This window comes from Centroberyx gerrardi, chromosome 11, assembly GCF_048128805.1.
Source record: "Centroberyx gerrardi isolate f3 chromosome 11, fCenGer3.hap1.cur.20231027, whole genome shotgun sequence".
NCBI classification, from domain to species: Eukaryota; Metazoa; Chordata; class Actinopteri; order Beryciformes; family Berycidae; genus Centroberyx; species Centroberyx gerrardi.
The window spans coordinates 7,994,409-8,016,665 of record NC_136007.1 but is presented as its reverse complement, the minus strand read 5'-3'; the positions used below and the strand labels follow the sequence as shown (position 1 = coordinate 8,016,665).

At 41.4% G+C, this 22,257-nt stretch overlaps 1 protein-coding gene across 2 annotated transcripts in view; it reads left to right on the top strand.

The window, feature by feature from the left end:
• The first annotated feature begins 1,747 nt into the window (after positions 1-1,747).
• Positions 1,748-22,257, top strand: part of acsl6 (acyl-CoA synthetase long chain family member 6) — a 28,454-nt gene continuing 7,944 nt past the window's right edge. The window contains exons 1-14 of one of the 2 annotated variants that reach the window (XM_071906723.2): positions 1,748-1,966; positions 4,441-4,555; positions 5,773-5,837; positions 7,244-7,345; positions 7,945-8,044; positions 9,021-9,199; positions 11,298-11,330; positions 12,398-12,449; positions 15,970-16,043; positions 16,364-16,441; positions 19,807-19,941; positions 20,438-20,572; positions 21,430-21,525; positions 21,636-21,708. In XM_071906723.2, coding sequence (XP_071762824.1) covers positions 1,763-1,966; positions 4,441-4,555; positions 5,773-5,837; positions 7,244-7,345; positions 7,945-8,044; positions 9,021-9,199; positions 11,298-11,330; positions 12,398-12,449; positions 15,970-16,043; positions 16,364-16,441; positions 19,807-19,941; positions 20,438-20,572; positions 21,430-21,525; positions 21,636-21,708 — 1,441 coding nt within the window. In that variant the 5' untranslated portion in view covers positions 1,748-1,762. Of the gene's footprint in view, positions 1,967-4,440; positions 4,556-5,772; positions 5,838-7,243; positions 7,346-7,944; positions 8,045-9,020; positions 9,200-11,297; positions 11,331-12,397; positions 12,450-15,920; positions 16,044-16,363; positions 16,442-19,806; positions 19,942-20,437; positions 20,573-21,429; positions 21,526-21,635; positions 21,709-22,257 lie in introns of both variants that reach the window. The other variant, XM_071906726.2, reaches the window with a different exon arrangement.

Genomic DNA, 22,257 nt, shown 5'->3' with positions numbered 1-22,257 from the left:
AACAGTTGTCAGACAGGTTTTCTCAGTGATGTACACACAAGTCCAAGATACGGTGTAAGAGGGCTTTTGTGTGTGTGTGTGTGTGTGTGTGTGTGTGTGTGTGTGTGACTTCCTGCCTGCATGAGTAGAGATGAGAACACCGGGCAACACCTGTTGTTCAATGCTCTCATGTGTCATGCTTTGGTTTTTACCTTGCATCTGATTGTATCCGTCGGGTTTGACTGTGTTTAAACTCCAACTTAAAATGAATGATTGAATGAATGAATGCATGAATGAATGAATCAATCTTTTATTCATTCAGTCCATTCAGGGACTCATTCATTCATCCAATCAATTAACCAACCAGTCCCAGCAAGTATTTGACTCTAAATGGATGTTGATACAGCGGCCTGCACCATGTAAATATAGCTCCAAAATGAAAATGACAACATGCGGAGTAAAATATCTTTCTGACTTCTATACCAATAGAACGTTTAATATCTACAAATTCAATACTACTACAGTACCATGGCAAACAAGAAAAGCGCTCGACCAATGTGTTCCCAAATTGACTCGGACAGCGTTGTAGCGACCTTTGCACAGGGGTTTGATGTGCCTGGTGGGTGTCCGTCTTTGTCGGCTCTGTAAGCAAAACAGCTCCGTACTTTGCCCCTGGAACCGGTTCTGCCAACCAGTTTAGGTGAAATGGGATGCAGTTCCAGATCTTGTGGACTGTTTGAGGCTGTTTTCATTTGTTTGACTCTGTTGAATTTTGCTCTGACTGCTGCAGTTCATTGTAAAGAGCAAGACTGAAGCTTGGACTGTTTCAATCCCTCTTCCTCCTCCTCTTTTTCTTCTCCTTCTTCTTCTTCTTCTTCTGCTTAAGCTGCAAAATGAAACTTTTTTGACAATATCATAGCAATAAACATAAACAGGATATAGGCTATTATACAGTTTCAGTTTGTGTCTGTCTGTGACCCTATGTGTACACCCCTCCCACCCACACCCACACACACACACACACACACACACACACTTTCTGCCTTCGGGCGAAAATGTCATCTTTACTTCCTTCATTTGATGTGTTTCCTGTTGAAGCAGGATGTTGGGGCAGGACATAACGCAGTGAGGGATCATTCAAAAGTCTAAACCAATGGAATATCAGTTAGGGAGAGAAAGGCATTTTTTTTTGATGGGAGGGGCGGAGGGGATTGTTCAAAATCTGTGATGGTTTTATTGGTTGGAATTTATTTGCAGTTTGCATTTATTTGCATTTATTTGCATTATTTGCACTGTCTCTATTGTTGTATATTATGTAGGCCTACATTACCTTTATTTTAATTTAGTACCTATTTTCTTTTATTACCTTGTACTTGACACATACTTGACTTCCATGGCATTGTCCGCCGATTGCTGCTGTGGCTCCTGCATTTGCCCAAGGGGATCAATAAAGTGCTGTCTTATCTCATCTTATCTTTATATTTACGCCTACTGGTGCAGCATGAGGTCACCATTAAAGATACTCCATTTTCCAGGAAGCAATAGTTATGGGAGTTCATTTCATGGGGACTATTATAATGTTATAACGTTATGTTATAATGGAATGTTATAATGTACGCCCTCTGGAGGTGACGCTGCATACACTAAAAAAAACAGAAAAGCAGAAACATTTCGGGAACAGAAACCAATCTGTGCTCTCTCTCTCTCTCTCTCCCTCTCTCTCTCTCTCTCTCTCACTCTCTCTCTCTCTCTCCGCCCCGCTGCAGAGCTGAGTTCCACCCTGATGGAGAAGATGCAGGCCCAGGAGCTGTTGAGTGGCCTGAGGATCCCGGAGATGGACGAGCTCAGCCAGTTCTTCCGCTCGCTGCCCACCTCCACGCTGGTGGGCATCGGCGCGCTGACCGCCGTGCTGGCCTACTGGCTGGCCACCAGGCCGCGCGCCATCAAGCCGCCCTGCGACCTGCTGCACCAGTCTGAGGAGGTGCAGGTGAGAGGAGGAGCACACACACACACACACACACACACACACACACACACACACACACACACACACAGACGTTCAGAGATCTATGCACACACAGAGATACACACGCATAGTCATGGACACGTACTCTCATTCACGGATGCAGAATCAGTCATAGACACGTTCAGATACACACACACACATTCATGGACACATTCTGAGGCACACACACACATTCACAGATGCACTGAAACACACACACATTCACGGGCATATTCACAGATACACACATTAATAGAGACACTAATTCACTGATGCATTCAGAGATACACACAAATTCACTTTCATTGACAGACTAATTAATAGGCACATTCAGAGACACACACACACATTCAGAGACACACACAGACACACACACACACACATTTCCGGGCATATTCAGAGACACACTCATTCATGGAAATACTCACAGCCACACACACATTAATGGATACACACTCATTCGCACGCATATATTCACGGACACTTTCACAATCATGGAAATACACTCTCATTCACAGATGCACACACATTCAGAGACACACACACACACACACACACACACAGGCATATTCACAAATGCACTGAGATACATTTACCTTCATGGACACACTCACAGTTGCATGTGCTGAAAGACACTGCCAGGCACCTGAACAGACTCAGAGCATGGCTGCTTTGTCTGCTACTTTAAGATCTTTTTTTTTTTTTTTAAATTAAGGTAAGGAAAATGTACATAAGATATGGAACATCTCACATATAGTAGAGAGTATTAAAGATGACAAAATAAATGCAGAAACTGAAGGCAAGGCTACAAAAGGAACAGACAAAAATATCAGAGGAAAGGAAAGATAGATAGATAGATAGATAGATAGATAGATAGATGGATAGATAGATAGATAGGCAGGCAGAAAGATAGATAGATAGATAGATAGATAGATAGATAGATAGATAGATAGATAGATAGATAGATAGGCAGGCAGAAAGATAGATAGATAGATAGATAGATAGATAGATAGATAGATAGATAGATAGATAGATAGATAATTCAAGAGGTAATTCAAGAAGTCCCACAGAAAAAGAGTGAAGCAGGGTCTGTTGCCTTTCCATTTGTAAATATGAACATATTTACCCAAAATACTGATTAGATTACTAGTATCAGAAATGTTTACATCCAAGTTACACATGAAGTGATATCAGAGAATGTAAGCAGAGGAGTATTATCCAGGTTTACACCCAGCTGTGAATACCCAAGATCTTGTTGTGCTCTCTTGTGATTTGCAAACAGATCCCTCAGAAACTGTGGGTGCATCACGCCCCAGATTTCACCCCAGTCGTGGTTTTTACCTCAACCACCGTTATGTGAAACCCGCCCGCTGTGTTTCACATAAACACACACACACACACACGCTCACACGCGCCACAGCGCTGTGCCCCCACGCTGTCAGGTGAGGCTGGGAACGCTTGTAGTCAGGCGAAACTCCTTTGAAGGGTTTCCGCGGCCCGTGAGGTTTGCTTTGTGATTTCGGAACATGTTTCCAGTAGCGAAACTACAATCCAGCAGGTTGTGTATTGGGCGTACTGCACGAGCAAACTGCAGACACACACACACACATTCATGGACACACACACACACACACACACTAGAGTTTCAGATCTGTTTTGCGTTTCATAATTCCTCTTCCCCTTCTCTCTCATGCTTCACACATGCCCAGTTCCCTGAAGCCTTTTTTTTCTTTATCTTGTCGAACTAAATGACTCATTGGAGAAACGGAATGAATTTTAACCGTCATTCATTTATTTATGAATATGAACTGTCATGGCCTAAAAAAAATACATCAACGCTCTGCTGACTGTAGCTACGCAGGAGCACAAAAAAAGCTCAGTTCAACTTATATTTCGACACGTGACCTGACAGGAAAAGATGGATTATCATTTGTAGAACAAGGAAAACAATTTCCTCTCACTCTGCCCCAGGCTCCGGTGTCTGTTAAACCCTGTCTTTATGACGGAGAAGGATTTGATCTTGGCTTTTTGCACATTGTGATACTAACACTCCTATGGTGTAAAAAAAAAAAAAAAAAAACTTGTGTAAAAGGAGTTGTTTGTTTTGTTATGAGTAACAGTAGTAGGGATTTCCCAGCTACACAGCATCTGCTAAATGCTGAAAACGTAAATGTAGAAAAATCTCTCTCCCCCTATTTCTTTCGCTATCTCTCTCCCTCTTTCTATCTCTCTCCCTCTCTGTCTTCCTTTTTCTCTCAGTCTTTCTTCTCTGTCCATCTCTGTCTCCCTCTTTCTGCCTTTCTGTGTCTGACAAAAAATGCTGAAAATGTGAGCAAATGGAAATAAATCTCTCTCTTGTCTCTCTCCCTCTCTCACTCTCTCTCTCCCTCTTTGTCTGTCTGTCTGTCTCTCTCTCTCCCTCTTTCTCTGTCTGTCTCTCTCTCTCTCTCTGACAGCATGAGGATGGGGGTCGCCGGTCCATGATGGGTGACAGCTCCAAGCTCCTGACTCATTACCATGACGACGCCAGGACCATGTACGAGGTCTTCCAGAGAGGCCTCCACATAGCTGGTGGGTAGGATGTACAGTGTAATGATATACAGTACACACACACACACACACACACACACATACATACACACAAGTTCACACACTCACGCATATACTGTGCACACACACTCGAACACACGCTAACCTAAACCTAATCCTAATTCTAACCTCTTTCCTCACTCTGAAGGTGTAAAACTCAAACTGGTTCTCACAAAGATAGAAGTACAAGTACACACACACACACACACACACACACACACACACGTTTTTCTCCTGTCCAAGGTTACAAACACACATGTAATCCAGTGTTCATACAGACGGCGATAGGAACACATCCAGACAGCGGTGCGGTCCGACCATAAAACCTCTAATGGTATCTCTGTGGCCTGAGGTAAAAATGAGTCTTCCGGTTGCCATGGTGACGGCGCACGTTGCTAGCGGTAACGAGTGAGGCTCACAGTCGGGCTGTTTAAAAGTGACTAAGTGTCTGACTCACAATGCAGAGACATTCGTACCTGCTGGGCCTCCAGCCGTACCTGTTCTCCAGCTGCAGCTCCAGAAATGGCTCAATTAGTTTATAACCTGATTTTGTATAATTAGACCTTCGTTACATAGTATGAAGAGTTGAAAAAAACCTGACATCTACTCTTACAAAACGACTGCTGGCATTGAAGTAAAGCCCATTAGGGGTTAACGTTGGAGTTAGGAGACATTTTGAGACTTTTTGCTTACGAAATAGAGGATATTTTCCTCTACATATGTGAAATAATGATCAACGAGCTAGGAACAAGTAGGAAAAACTTCTCCCAGAAGGATGTGGCATAGTGATTTTGAATTAAGCCATTTTCGAATAGTTGTGTGTGCTTGTTTTAACCTACTTGTAACACCAAATGGGTGGAGTTTACCACATCAGGACAATTCAGATAGTGTCAGATGATTTGCCAGTCACAAAAAAGTAAATAAGCTAAACTGACTTTTGAACAGCCTAAACTTTCCAGCACTCATTGCAAACCCCACTCACCCGGTACTACAAGAAGACTATAACAATCGCTTATAATTATTATGCAAATTTTGACCCGGTTCTGTTCGCAATCTCACCTTAAAGAGTCGCGAGCTGGCACAGCAATGTGTTGGTCCTACATTTTGAGGTTTAAAGGTTTGACCACACAGAAAAGGTTGTAGGCTGCGTCATGTAAGTGCTGTGACACTGACTTCCTGTCTCAATGTGCGTTCACCAGGTGACGGTCCTTGCCTGGGCTCTCGGCTCCCCAACCAGCCTTACAAATGGATGTCCTACAAAGAGGTTAGTGCGGTCGAGAAGAACACGATCCAGTAACGACAACACAGGCCGACACAAACACAGTCTGCCCTCAGAGAACAGCGGTGCAGAATATAACTCCAAGAAGAAATATCCAGCATTTGAAAAAACTGACACAGGCTACTCTTACAAAATGGTTGTGGGAATGAAAGTAAAGCAACATTTAAGTCATCTAAGGGTCTTTGCTCACCAAATAGTTATATTTTTGGGGATAAAGTGTTCCATGTTTGGACCTTCATGTTTGTGCAAATCTCTAAACACTGGAGATAACCTCATGTTTTGGAAAGTGATAGGGGGGCTTTGTTTAGACGACTGCTGTTGAAATCTACAGCTGCGGCCGACAGGAGAGCTGAATTGCACAAACTTCAAGATTTATCAGTGACATCATGTTATTTTATAGGAGAATGGAGGGTGGAAAAATTTTTATTTATTCTCTCCAGATTCCCAGGGAAGCCAGATAAGTCTGGACGTGTCTGTAGCCTCAATCTGGGAGAAGCTGTTTCCTTCCATATTTCAAACATTACGTAATATATTCTAAATTTGAGAACTAATATGCGGCGCTTTCAGCTGAACACGTGAAACTCGTTACATAATCTGTTATCTCGCAGTGTAATCACAGGAACAGGAATGTATTTCCTCTGTTACCTCTGTCTTCCGCAAGCAAGGCAACTTGAGAAGCAATCGCGATTTTGGCAATTTACATAATAGAATGCCAAGCATATCTGCAGGGATGAAAACCGTGGGTGCTTCCAAAATGTGCAGATGACCTTTGACTTTCATTGCGTGTTCTATCTAAACCATGCTAGGAAACAAACCCCATGCCAGTACATGACCAACACTAACATCCACTATGTTGCTGTATTCATATATTCTGATCATACACTGCATTTGTTCCAGTTTTTTTCTGTTTTCACAACCATACATGCAAACGAGTGTACACAGAAACTGTTACATCAGGCAGTGGGAATGTAAAGATGAGAGAGAGATGCAGGCTTGTGACCAGAGGATCGCTGGGTTGAATCCTGGTCTGGATGGGACAAACTGGAAAAAAAATATATAGATAGAAAAATAGAAAAGAGTTAGAAGAGAGGGATCGAAGGCATTACAAAAATCTGTTAATTATGACTATCCAAATAGAATAAAGGTGAGAGAGATTACCTTTTTTTTTTAATCCAAAAAGCACTAAACCCCACGATCTTTACCATTAGAAGCCAAGAAGCATTCCAGTTTTCCACTAAATACAAAAGCACCGGGAAGTGAAATATGTGTGTTTTTTAATACAGAGAGTTATTACAATTTAATATTACAGGTATTTATTATCTCTCCTAATGGAAGAGTAGGTCAGTATTTGTTTTGTCCACTCAGCTGTTGTCACACTCCCTGTCCTGCAGGTCACGGCCCGGGCCGAGCATCTGGGGTCGGGCCTGCTGCACCAGGGCTGCCAGCCAAACCCCAACCAGTTCATAGGGGTGTTCGCACAGAACAGGCCAGAGGTGACAGTCCCTCTCTCTCTCCCTCTCTCTCTCTCTGTCTCTCTCTCTCTCTCACTGTCTCTTTCCTCTGTCTTCCATTCTCTCTCTTTTACCTGTTTCATCCTGTCTGTCTCTCTTTCTCTCTTTGACTCTCTCTCTCTCCTATTTCTTTCATTCTCTCTCTTTTACCTGTTTCATTCTCTTTTTTGTCTCTCTCTCTCTCTCTCTCTCTCTCTTTCACTGCATCACACACACTTGCACACACACACACAGCCAAGCGAAACCATTTTACTGGTGTTCTCACTCAATACAGGCCACTTGTATACACACACACACACACACACACACACACACACACACATATTATGTAAACACCCACACACTTCACAGATTAGTTTTTCTCTTTCGACAAGTCAGGGTCAAATTTATTTGTAGTGCACAAACGCAACTCAAAGTGCAAAAACATGATTAAAAAAACATCAAAGAGACATGAATATAGTGAATGTATAAATATGAAAAGTATATGCTTAAAACAGTATATTACAGTACAAGCATGGCTAAAAAAAACATAATCTTCCCTGGCCTTTGACCCCTGACCTCTGACCTGTGTGTGATTCCAGTGGATCATCTCGGAGCTGGCCTGCTACACCTACTCCATGGTGGTCGTCCCCCTCTACGACACACTGGGCCCCGACGCCATACGGTACATCATCAACACTGGTAAGAACGCACATGTCACAAACCAGACGCACACACACACACACACACACACACACCAGGAATACAACAAATTATGTGGTAACACTTTACAATAAGGGTACACTAAGTTAAGGGTTAGTTAATGCTTAATAAGGGTTAGTTAATGCTTAATAAGTATTAACTGACCCTTAATTAACAGTTAACTAATGTGTAATTTACTAATGGTGTTCATGTTAACTAAGGTATTAATTTATACATTATTTAATAGTTTATAAAGATGACTATTAAATAATGTATAAATTAATACCTTAGTTAACATGAACACCATTAGTAAATGATTACCAGACACATTAGTTAACTGTTAATTAAGGGTTAGTTAATGCTTATTAAGCATTAACTAACCCTTAATTGTTGTACCCTTATTGTAAAGTGTTACCAATTATGTATTCATAGGTGAGGGAATAAACCATGAAGGGCAGTCACTGTGAATATCCAGGAAAGAGCAGTAACTTTCTCTTTCACATGTATCATATTGATGTTGCTGGGTGAAAGTCATGACACATTTCAGGTTTTTTCAGAGTTTTTTCTTACTTTCGTTTCAGGATTTTGAAACAGTAACAGTAACCCAGATTAGGATCAGACACCGTAATTTGATTGCAGCCAGTTTTTACAGTTAGTGTTTAATAATTCATGATATCTCTCATTTGCTAAATCATTAATAAGTCTTTTACAGCTGCGCATCTTAAATTCATTTCAGTTTGTGTCTGACGTGAACATGGAGTCACCTCCTGAATCAGACAGACACAATGCAAAATTACTGACTCACTCCCTCTCAAAGCCTGTGAATCAGAAGTTTGATCAAAGTCAAATTGAACCCCCAACCCATATCTAGGCTTTTTTTTTTGTCTTTTTGTGTTTTCTTTTCCTTTTCTTTTCTTCTTCTGCGGGTATTCACACAAGGGTACGGGTGCTCTTGTGTGCTCTTGTGTCATTTCAGCCGACATCTCCACGGTCATCTGCGACAAGGCGGAGAAAGCCCAGGTGCTTATGGGTAATGTGGAGCAGCAGGAGACTCCGGGCCTGCGAAGAATCATCCTTATGGACGACTTTGACTCCGAGCTCCTGGAGCGCGCCGAGGGCTGCGGCGTCCACGTCCAGTCCATTAAAGAAGTGGAGGTACAGTGTGAAACAGATGAAGAAGGCTCAGTGCAAAGTTGTAAAAGTCTCCAGAGAGATGTCATATGTAATTGTAATAGAGGACTTTGCAGTTGTATCTCAAATCTCCTAGCAACCACAGCTGGCGCCATCATGGAGGTCCAGTGGAGAATTAGCTGTGCACAAATAATGCTAAATATATAACAACCAGGCTGGAAAACAAGAGATACTTGAAAAAGATTGTGGTGTGGGTGTTGTGGATGTCAGTACAAGTAAAAGTCAATGGTCTGATTTGGGAGATTTGTTTCCACATTCAGGTTACTGTGACACAGGAAGCTGTCTTGTCAACAAACAGCTGGTTTTTGGCTTTGTTAGCTAGCTAACTAGCTAGCAGGCTAATTTAGCAAACCAACTGATGTTAATGTTAGCATACGACTGCTAACCTGACATTATCTAACATGTATCAGTCAGGAACAGGGCAGAAATTAGCCATGTGTATTTAATTATTTAGAAATGGACAAGTTGTAGCCTACATTTAGAAACGGAATCAGCTGTTAACAGCTATTGTTGCGAAGAGCTGAGGACCTCCAATATGGCCGCCAGAGGGTGTGTTATGTCCTTACATCACCTGAAAACCCCAGATGTTGAGGGTTAAAATGTTCTTTTCCAGCAAACCTGGTGCCAGTCCATTATTGTTGTAGACATGCACAGCCCATACTCGCAGTGTAAAGTTGCTATCACTTTTTGCTTGTTGGCGTTACAGAATTATCAGTTCATACCATATCATGACAGGCTAACAAAAACACAAAATATATGCTTAAATTGGTTCACAGTCAATCTAAAAATAGGCAGTTTGGTTGGCATGTACAAGCAGGGGATGAGTGAGTATTAGGTAGGAGGTTTTCCCTGCTTCTTATCGATCTGAATCTGTATCTGTATCTGTTGAATGTTACATTTCCTCCACACAGCCAAACATCGGCACACCCAACTGCAAAGTCATTCCACTTCTAGCGAGTCCAAATACTCCAGATGCCTTACAACATCAATAAAGTATGCATTTAACACTAACAACAGCTGCGTTGGTAGGTGCTGTCGTGTGTCGTTACGCCTCACAGCCTGCAGTTAGGATTTACTGTAATATCATTTCACTGTAGCTGTTAATGCTTCATGACTTCAGTCAAAACAAACTGGTATGTGAAACTGGTCCTGGCAGCTCTTGCAGACGGTTTCTCTGGAAATCTCTTAATCTTTGAGAAATACATCACCCAACTAGCGTGTGTCTGACAGTAGTATGAGCCATACTGCTTACATTCTTATGACTCTACCACATCTGGGACATTATTACATTATTTGTTTTAGTCTACCTAGTGTTGTTTGTGTCAAAGGATAATACAGATTAGTTTTAGTCTGATTCAGTTCATTTGCACAGTGAAAAAATTGAAGTGAAGTGAAGCGAAGTGATAAAAAAAACAATGATGAAAACAAAATATATTATAACACAGTGAGGACAGTTCAGTGAGTGGCTAGAAAGCCAAGATAATTACAGGAAGGTATGTGACAGTTAAATATGTACTTCACCGTCACTTTTCTGTTTCCTGATGTGATACACACCCAACCCATCTGGTACTGCAAGCAGGTTACAAGAAATGCTAGGGATTATTTGCAAATGCGGTTTGATCAAGGACTGAAATCAACCGTGAAAACATTTGGCATCACATTCAGAAAAAATAAACTCCAGAAATGATAGGGGATCTGGTTAACCCTTGTTTATCCAGAGAAGGTTTTCTGAGCATGTAGGCCTTATTCTTTTTCAGCAACATACTAGTACACACTTATAAAAGTTACACACAGTCACATGCAGGAGCTGCTACTGTTGTGGTGATTTAAACTAGTGCAAAGACTGGTTTGGCAATCTTTTGGCCTTCTTGTAACCAGATGACGGTGAACCATATATTTGGTCCAGAATGACCTGTGTTATCCTTTAGGAAATTCACTGACAAAGCTGAAACGACACTCACTATTCTAGGCACCACCAAAAAAAAAAAAAAACCCACTACAAATGTGTGTAATAAAGTGTGAAGTGAGCTAATTCTATTGTTTTGCATGTTGTTTCTTACAGGCCCTGGGCAGAGAGCACTACAGAAAGCCTATAGTGAGTACAACAACCACAGATATCCATTCTACATGGTGATGTTTAGTTCCACAGAACTCCTGTACTTCTTTTTTAGGACTTTACATGAAGATGATGCACTTCCTTTTGGTGTAATTTGATTCATTTAGGCAGCTGCACCTAAAGGGAGATTATGTTTCAATACCAAACCTAGTGGGAGTGAGAACCTCAAAGATGAATAAAGTAATAATCCACAACATTTTCATATAAATAAATGTCCTTTTTGCTAGTAGTAATTCAACCTATATCCACTTAATGAAAGCTTTTACATTTGCTGCCCTAAACACAGCGTGTCAATTAGCCCTTTCCTGGGAAAAATCCTCTGACACACAGGAGGTGATGTGTTTCACATTTCTGGCGGCAGCAACAGTGGTTCGATTGGAATGAATAGAAGAAGAACTGGGTAGTTAGCATGAGCAGCGATAGCCACCACGGCTGAACAGACACACCTACAGAACTGCATCAACAGAAAATCCAAGGAAAAAGACATCATAGTACCGCCCACAGTTTGACACGTGATCTCTGGGAAGTGCAGTGCAGAAACACCACAGCAATGACCAATTTAAACGTTAAACATTGAACATTGCCAATTTTGCCCCAAGCCATTGGCTCAAGGTAATCAACTTCAGGATACCGGGCATTAACCAGCCAAGCTATTCAGCTAATATTTACACTGTACTGGATATCAGAGGATTACATAGCATGTACTGATACTAGTACACAGCAAATTTTCTATAAGTTACTAAGTGTTGATTAGACTCATATAACACTTTCAGACTTAAATTGACAATTTCACTATGTACAATGACAGCAGGACCTTGCATACAGAGAAAGGGGACAGTAGAAGATATACAAGTGACAACAAACTTTGCATCCCACTCTACATATCTACATTCAGTATTCAATCATCTGTAGCTATCTGTGTTTGAGCAGTTGCAAGAAATAGAAGTGCGTCTTGTGACCAGCGACATGACGATCTGATGCTTTAACTTCCTGTAAAAAGTCTTCTCACCATCTTTTCTGACCTATGCTGTTTTTTGTCTCCACAGCCACCAGCACCAGAAGACCTGTCTATTGTGTGCTTCACCAGTGGCACCACAGGTAGAATTGTTGAATACAAATAACATGCGACAACTTTTCAACTTTTTCAGCTTTTTCTTCTGTGTTTGGTGCTGGGAAATGTACGCATGGGTCATCCAGGAACTTGCAGGGTAATAACAATGCGACTAATCTCTCTTTATTCCTGTAAGCGTTATAAAGTTATTAATTATTGCCATTTTACAGTCTCTGGACAACTGAGGCAGGCAGATATCGTTAAGTGAAAACCTTGTATCTCAAAAATTTCAGAAACTAAGAAAAAAGATCTTAGCTTGACCACTATGCATTTTTGAGTTTATCCAATGGGCTTTTAAAAGGGTTTCATCAGCCCAAGAGGACCATGTACCTGAAGCTAAAACATGAAAAATTGGAGTTATGAGGTTTTCACAACAGCGATACGTAAAAGTCCACTCAGCTCACATCATTACAAATTAAAAAAACACAAAACGTAACATTAGATTTGGTTCACTGATGATCTAAAAATTAAAGAATAAGGGCACAATAGTACATTTTATGTTTGTTTTCCTGCAATGAACTGCCTCTCTATGAGTTTCTATATACACCCTCAAGCAAAAAGATTCTCAAAACAAGAATCATCCCACACACAGAGTTTCCCTCTGCACCTATTTATATGTCACACTCTGTGCTTGTGTGTGATAATTCTCCTTCTTGTGTCAGCGCAGACACACCTGCCAAACCCCAAGCCATAGTTTAAAGTCTAGGACTCTTGCAGGTTTGTTGGTCAAGCCAAGGAACACTGTCACTGTTTGCCACAACATAGTTAGCTGTCAACCACACCTTCGAGAAAGTTTCCCCTATTTACGCCAAGCAAAGCAATGTTTTTAGCTTGTAACTTGATGTGCTTTTCCAAAACGGATCAGTTCACTGACCTAATATGGCTCGATTGAATTCGGGTCAAACTGTACTGTTTGCTGTGACTCATTTCAACAAGTCATAATGAAACTTAGCTCCCTGTTGTTTATGTATCCACTGGACAAAAGGCCATAGTGATTACATGTAGGACAACTGCGGAGGTCAAGCTTGGGGACAATTAACTTTCAATTCAACCAATTCAAAATGTCAACAAAATTGCAGTTTATTTTCGACGGATCAAACACTCATTCTCAATTATTAGTTGACAGGTTGGACAGAACAACCTGCTGATGACACTAGTAATTTAATTTTCAATACATCAATCTTTTAAGTTTCATGCATATTCTTGCATGCATATTATACCAATACGGTGCATTTCACTGATAAGCCTGAAGAAGGCCTTGCTGTGCTGAAACTTTTGCATCAGAGTTATAAGTGTGCAGCTTCTCCCTTGTTTTGATGTTTAGAACCTGCAAGCCAGCACCTCAACTACATAGGTGTGCGTTTATTCTTCTCTTCTTACGCATTTCCCTGATAACACACCCGCTGTTTGGCTTTCCAAATGCAGATCCCATGTGGCTCAGTACTGCCAGCATTAGGGGACTGACTCAAACTGGGGTTACCCATGCTGAAAATGAACGCACCAAGAGTATCGTCGGGCGCTTTGGATTAAAGCCTCCACCAAATGTTATGCGTTACGTCGTTATATACTGTATGGGAGCGATTTAATTCTATAACCATTTAAAAAAAAAATGTGACCAAGGGGTTCACTTCTCAATTATTTTGTATATTTCAGGTGCCCAAAAAAAAATGCTTCCAACAAATGGCATAGATTATGTCAGTGGTTCTCAGCCTCTCAGAGGGTCGTGAGATATTTTTGGGGGGTCACGAGATGATTTATGGTATATTTCTACTACACAAATTGATTATCACATCTATTTTTTCTGGTTTTTGTTTAATTTTTGCTTTTTTTTCTTGTGAAATACTAATTCTTGTGAAATGTGTTTTAAGCTTCTAGTATGGCTTCTTTTTAAGGGTCACATGCCCTTAGGTTGAGAACCACTGTATTACATGGTCATTTGGTAACCGAATACTACGACTCCACAGCAACAAAGAATGGCTTTAAGGGGAGATGAGCACGCACTGTAATTGAATCCAGTGACAACACAGCAACAAAGAGAGACTTAATGGCGAGAGGATAGTAGAGGAGAGTATAATCCTCCACACTGTACTGTCCCTCCCTCAATTATTAAACGTCCAGTCTGGATTCCCCTGTGTTTCCTGACATGATGGAGGGACTTATAGAAACATGAGTGAGGAAGTGTTGCTCTTCTTAAGACGATGCTCTTATCCCCTCGCAACAACGCCCGGCCAACCCACCGAGCGACAAAGACAAGATAAACAGTGTGAGGACAAGCTGGTGTCATCTTACCAATGTGTCCTCCAATGCAACCACAACCGCAGCCTCACATTCACAGTGTAGGCCCGCTGTTGTGTTGAACGCTGCCACCTACTGTTATAGTAAGAGAGCTACAGTTGCCCGGCGGGTTCATTTTCCACATACTTCTGCTCTTCTTGTGAATGCCCTCTTTCTTGTTGCAACAGCGTTTGGAATGAATTAAAAAACAGCTTCATTCAGGGAGGAGTAACTCACATGACACGTCTGGAAAGAGGAAATTTCTCCGCAAGTGCCATTGCATAATATAGAAAGAAAATGTGTATTTATGTGTATAAGATTGGGAAATGTAATGAGAGTGCAGTAATCTGATTGCCAAAAATTATAACTGTACTATGTTGCAGCTATTGCAAAAAAACCCAGAATAATTACGCAACAAATAGTGGGATTCCTCAGAAACATGTTTCAAAGGGAAACAGGCATTTACCATTGTGAGATTATAGATTCGTAATTTTCCACTTTCTGAAATAATGGTTGCGACTGGCTATAGATGATGATAACACTTTTCAAATTACAGTCTGGTAATTGAAGTAAAGTGTTCATTTTGCCATAGAGTATAGCTTTTTAGAGACAAAGTAACCTCAAAATAATTGAAAGTAATCGGACAACATTCTCATTTTCATATTCTGACGGATTATATTAGTGATTGCATCTGAAAGCAGGTAATCAATAATCTATTATATTTTGAAAGTAATCTTCCTAACCACATATATGTATGTCTGTGTGTGTGTGTGTGTGTGTGTGTGCGCGCATGTGTGCGTGACAAATAAACTTATCTTAATGATTGCATTTTTGCATTTTGTATTGAACAGAATGCGATACTTTATTGATCCTTGTAGGGAAATTCTCTTTTTCGCTCGCCCCCCTCCAGAGGGATTCGAACCAACAACCTATCAGTCACAAGCCTGCTTCTCTTCCTCGCCTATCACTCCGCAACAGAAACGCTGTAAAAAAAAACAACAAGATCCTTATCCCTAATTCTTGTGTTGTCCAGGCATGATGGGGTTATATTAAGGGGGGCCGATGAGGAGGGAGCAGGGAGTGAAATTCTGAGGAGATTCTGGGGAACTAGGAGTGTTTTTCCATGACAAATCCCCATTGTCTTCCCCCTGTAATGAGCGATTCATCCTCTGGCAGGTGAGGAGAGTTTCATTTCTTTGAAATCTGTTGTGTGTTTTCCATCTGCCCTCACAGGAAACCCAAAGGGAGTCATGCTCACACATGGGAATGTGGTGGCGGATTTCTCAGGCTTCCTCAAAGTGACAGATGTAAGTAACTCTCCTCTATCCCTTTCCCTGGAAATCTTTCTGTTATAATTATCCCCCAAATGAGGCAGTTTTTGGAATGATTTTACGAAGAGCCCTTACTTTGCTGACTGATGCATCATTATGGAGCAACAAACCACACTTCTAACCACCCAGTCTGATTTCACGGTGTGTGTTTTTTTCCCCCCACTGCACCCTCTATTTTTCATGAAGTGGCCATGTTGTTGCAGTTTTTCTAAACCCACCTGACTGTTTCCCCTCTCTCTGTCTGTCTGTCTCTCTCTTTGTCTTCCTCTCTCTCTCTCTCTGTGTGTCTTCTGCAGAAAGTCATTTTCCCAAACCAAGATGATTGCCTCATTTCCTTCCTGCCGCTGGCCCACATGTTCGAGAGACTCATCGAGGTAAACGGGCCGAACTCGCTCTTTTATCAATTTTGTGACTACAGGAAAGGGTAGTTATTTGTTTGAGCATGGGCTTCAAGATGTTGTGTGTGTGTGTGTGTGTGTGTGTGTGGCGGGGTTTATGAATAACTATGCGTGTGGGCGTTTGATTAGGGATATTTGAGTGTGTGGGAAGAAGAAGGAGAGAGAGAGAGAGAGAGACTCCTGCCCCCCACTTTTCCTGTCCTCTCTCGTCCAAACTCTTATTTGGGCTTTGCACTCAATCTGCCTCTACATGCATTGGTGGCATATTGCATCACATCCTATTCTATTCTCACACACACACACACAAACATACTGACACACACACACACACATATTGGTGTTACTGTACTTGTGAGGACCTTCGCTAACTGTATTAGTTCCTCATACTTAGTGAAATACAAGGAAACACACATAAACACACACGCTGATAACCACATTAACAGAAAAAAGACAGCTGCAAACAATTAAGGTTCAGTCAGATTATTTATGGAATCTTGGGAGTTCATCTGTGTTTACTCAACTCTCAAAACCGGTACTTACAATAACACACACACTCGCACACACAATGAAACACACGCACCGATAGCAATACGCAATCGCACATAAGCACACAGGAAATGGTAGCGCCCAACACCCCCTGTAGCTTTTCCTGTCTTTTTTTTCTGATCGTTCTACCCAGAGTCACTGAGAGTTTGGTTAGTTTGCCATTGATGTTAGGCCATCAACCTCCTGTCCAGAAGGAGTCATTTCCAAAGCGCTTTAATTTTTTATTTTGATTTGGGGAAAGAAAAATCGTAGCTTGATGTTCATGGTTTAACATGCCAAAAACACAACTGATCATATAAGCTAAAATGATTCTTTATGGTATAAAAAGTGAATAATCTCATAAATATTAACCGTTAAGTTTAGCATCCGTAGGTTTTACTTTCATGCCTGCAGTCATTTTGAAGTAGGTGATAGATGTGACATTTTTCATCCAATTTTTGAACAAAGTTTTGGCTGCAAACAAATTCAAAACCTCCGTGAGCAGTTAGTGGAGTTAATCTGGTTTTCACTGAAACACTGTGATGGCCAAATTCTTTTAATTTAGGGCTCTGGGTCTGGCTAGATCCATCCATCACTCATTCAAGATCAGTCATAAAGCCTGACAGTAAACATTAAACCATTACAGCAAGTAATCCTGGTTTGTTCGTCTGGTTTGTGTCCTTAAATGATCTTAAACTGTGCAGAATCTCTGTTTTTTTCTGTCACTTTTGATGAATCTTGAGATCTTCATTGCTATATTTTCATTTAGTGGACTCAACTAGAGCTTTTAAAGTGTGTGCATGTGTGTGTGTGTGTGTGTGGCAGCCAATCGGGTTGAACCAGCCTGGTTTGTTTGTCTGAAACACGCCGCGCTCTATTGTGAGCGGCGTGAGACTCAGACACAGGAAACCACCTATCTTCCCCGGCAAACAGCGCACTAGATCACGCGATACAAACACACACACACACGCTCACACACAAATACACACACTACTCCCTGCACCCCCCGTGAATAGAGGTGAATAGCACATTATTTAAACACTGCTCCAGCCTCACACAAACCAGTAGAGGTTATTTTACAGTTTATGTCATCCGGCTCGTACTATTTGAATGCAGATATATGACACCAGTGATCTGTGAATCAAGGGGGGAAAAGAGGGCGGGCCTTGTGCCCCGCCGTGTCCTCAAATGGCCTCAGAAACAGGAAGAGATCCACATGTGGGGCATTTTTTCACAACCGAGTTACAACAAAGGGATCTGTGCTGTGCTGGCGGGGTTAACCATTACTCACTGCACAGTTACTGGAGCTGTGTGTATGCAACTTGTCTGTAAGGGGGAGGTGGGAGCATAACTGTAAAAAAAAAAAAAGAAGAAAAAAAGCTACTTGACGACCAAACACACACTAACCCTCTTTCAAAATGTCCCCTGGATTTGCTAATTCACCAGCAAGTTCAAAGTCAGTTTCTCCTGCAGCTAACTTACAGTTTATCTCCAACAGTGTGACCGATTTGCATCAAAATTTCCCCATCTGTAGTGTGTTTTCTGTTGATCCGAGTCAGAATCCTCATTTAGATCTGCAGCACGACTAATCATTAAACTATCATGTCACATGGTGTTAATGAAGCTCGAGGTAGGAAGGAATAGCAACACTGGAGAGAAGTTTAACTGATGATTGGCTGTTGATTACCGAGCAATGAGTCACATTCGTTCCTGATGCTGCTCCTAACTGGAGTTAATCCTCTGTGAGTTCTGGTATTTCCTCCTACTTTTGAATTTAATCTACAGAAATCAAGCCTCATGATATATCTTGTTACAACACTTTTCAGCTCAAGTTCAACTCAGTTCATTTCAGTTCACTTCAAAGACAAAATCTTTCACTTCAAAGACAGTGCAGTGTGTGTATGAAATGTGGTGATGTGACTAGATGTGATTTTTTGTACTTCAACATGTACTTTGTAATTTATCGTATTGTTTGTGCTGTATTTTATGTCGACCTGCCCTGGGACTGCAGATGGAAATTAGCAAATAGCTATAATCTGGTGCAAAGCATCTTTTCTCTTTTCTGAGATCAATGTTCTTTTGCACATGGTCCCTGACAAATAAACTTAATAAACTAAACTAAACTAAAGACAAAGTTGCCCAAGCGGTTTACAGTACATCACAATGTAAAACACTCATATCAAAACAATACAGAAAAACGATAAAGCTCCTCATTTTGTTGTGAGAAGTGATATTTGATAAATAATTCATTACACATATGACGACTGATAGATATTAGATTAGGATATTCACATTAATGCCTAATGACTGTCACTCTTACAGTCACTAACGACCGTATTTACCTATTTGTTGTGTATCTCTTGTTGTCCTGTGTTGCTCAGTTAGTAGAGCATGGTACCAACACTGCCATCGAGACTAAAAGCATCTACCAATTTCTATATGTTGCGCATGTGAAGGGTTTCATTCCAAAACACTATATATCCATTTCGGGAAATAATGTGACTTGTTGATGATTACATCCCTTATGGTGTTAGTATCTTCTATGTAAAGGATCGCTAATAACTTCAAGTGTATTCAATAGGGAGTTTTGCTTTTTCATCATTTCGTCAGAGGAGGTGTCACATTTTATATTGGTGAAGATCTCATTTTGGAATAAAACAGGTTTTTTCTAGTTTGTGGTGTGTATGTCTGTGTATATCTACATGCATATACAGTGCTGTACTTGTGTTTTCTTTACATTAGAAATCACTGTACACTCGTACCCTCAATGCAGTAGTGCTTTATGCATCATGTTTAATGTGTGTGTTTCTCTATAGTCTGTGGTGTACTGCCATGGAGGACGGATCGGCTTCTACCAGGGCGACATCCGCCTCCTGTCAGACGACATGAAGGCGCTGCGGCCGACCATCTTCCCTGTGGTGCCTCGACTGCTCAACCGCATGTACGACAAGGTGAGAGGAGCAGATACAGACCAAGCCTTTTCTGTAAACACACTATTGGTGACGTGTAATGTTGGCAATCAAGGAATTCGGGCCTATTTTACTGAGCATCAGCAGTGAAGATATCCACTCTTTGAAAACTTGACACTTATAAAGATTTATGGTGTGAAATCCAAATGAAATCGGTTACTGTTACATTTATGAGTCACCTAAAGATGTTTGCCATCAAAATAGTTAGTTATAATAGTGGTTTCACGGATGGTTTTGCAACATTGACTAATGCATTTCGAGTAGTCTTTCTTTAAAAATGGATACATCGTGTTGCGAAATAAAACCCCACAAAAATGTAAATGCAGCTGAGAGTAGTTATGGTGACTAATGTGAGAGAGGAGTCGTTCTAAGAGTGAGGGCGGTGAAACCTTCCAGATGTTTTTGGGGCAATTCAGATGGACAATGTTTCCACCAGCAACCCAAAAAAAATGTGTGTTCTTCTTTGTCTTCTCCACAGATCTTCAGCCAGGCGAACAGTCCGCTGAAGCGCTGGCTGCTCAACTTCGCTGCGAAGAGAAAAGGTGCTGAGGTCAGCAGCGGGATCATTCGCAGCGACAGCATCTGGGATAAAATCTTCTTCAGTAAGATTCAGGTACACGCTTCCTCTTCCTGCTTCCTGCACTGAATGTGAGGCCTGTACCATGTCTGACAGTATGGACTTCTGTTACTACATTAGCTGTTCCTGCACCAGTGCCACCATAACAAACCCCTGCACATTCATTGTACTTGGCAAATATAGCATTTATGAATCTGTTTCTGTACATACCAGTTCTTCAACCTCCCTCTTTCTATCCCTAACCGCCTCCTCCTCCTCCTCCAAATCTCCTCTCCCTCTGTATTTTCTCCTCTCCTCCTACTCATCTTCCTTTTTCTCTTGCACCACATCCTCCGCTTCCACCTCCTTTTCATCCCCATTCCTCTTTCTCTGGTTCTTCATTCCTCTGTCCGCCATGCACTGCATCTCAGGCTGATCAGATTTTGACAAAACTTGGGGGGAATGATGCGTCTCACCACTGCATTGCAACATTGTCAAAGTGCCACTGATTGGCCCAAAGGGGGCGCTACATCATTCATTTGTTAGTCAAGTTCACCAATTTTGGACCTATATCATTTGTCCACATACCTGTAGTACTTGGACCTGCAGAGAATATTGGCTTCAGAGTCAGCTGTTGGTTGAAACGGCTCCGTTGCCTCTTGCTGCTAACAATGAGTCCAAACGGGGTTTGTCAAAATATCTCCAAAAAAAGCCATTTGTAAATTCCACAGGGGAGTTGAGAGTAAACGGAAAGATACAAATTAAATAAATTAAAATTAGCTCTGGGGGGTGGGGGGTACAATTATAGATCAAAACAAGGTGATCTATTTGTTACTCCTTGACTGCATCATTCATGAGGGAGGACATGTTTACCGCTGCCTCGTAGTAATGATGTGTTGTTTCTCTCTGTGCAGGCCAGTCTGGGAGGAAGGCTGAGGATGATTATAACAGGAGCGGCTCCCGCCTCACCCAGCGTCCTGGGATTCCTCAGAGCAGCTCTGGGATGCCAGGTCGGAGACACACACACACACACACACACACACACAGACATTTGAGAATGCACTTATGTCCGTCACACACACACAAACCTCTTCCTAACAGTGTGTCTGTGTGTGTGTAGGTGTACGAGGCGTATGGTCAGACGGAGTGTACGGCCGGCTGCACCTTCACCACTCCTGGAGATTGGACCTCAGGTGAGACTCAATTTGCCCTAGTCTAGTCTAGTCTAAGCCTTAGACTAGTCTTAGATTCTCAGGTTAGACTAGTCTAATTTAGACTATATGTTCTGACTAGGGTTGTCACGATACTAGAATTTCTAACTTCGATACAATACCCAGGAAAATATCGATATGCGATACCATTTTCGATACCATGGGGAAAAAATTAATTTTCAATCTTTTTTTTTTAAATATTGTTTTCATGTTAAAATATAATTTTAACATGAAAACAATATTTTAAAGTTGTCTGAGATCAAACAACACATTCACATATCACTGTCATGATTTGCTTTTTTTTTTATTGAGGGGAGTGAGCTTATACTACACAAGCATGTGAAACATCATATTGCCTCCTGGCCTCTGCAGCACAGACTGTAAGCAACTAAGCAAAAAACACAGACACAGAGACCCAAACTAGTCCCTTAATATCCGACAACGCAGGGGGAAATCCCGGTGCAAACGAGACAGACAGACGCACGCTTCTCCATAACGCAGGCCCGATAAAACTCATTCAAAACTTTGCAT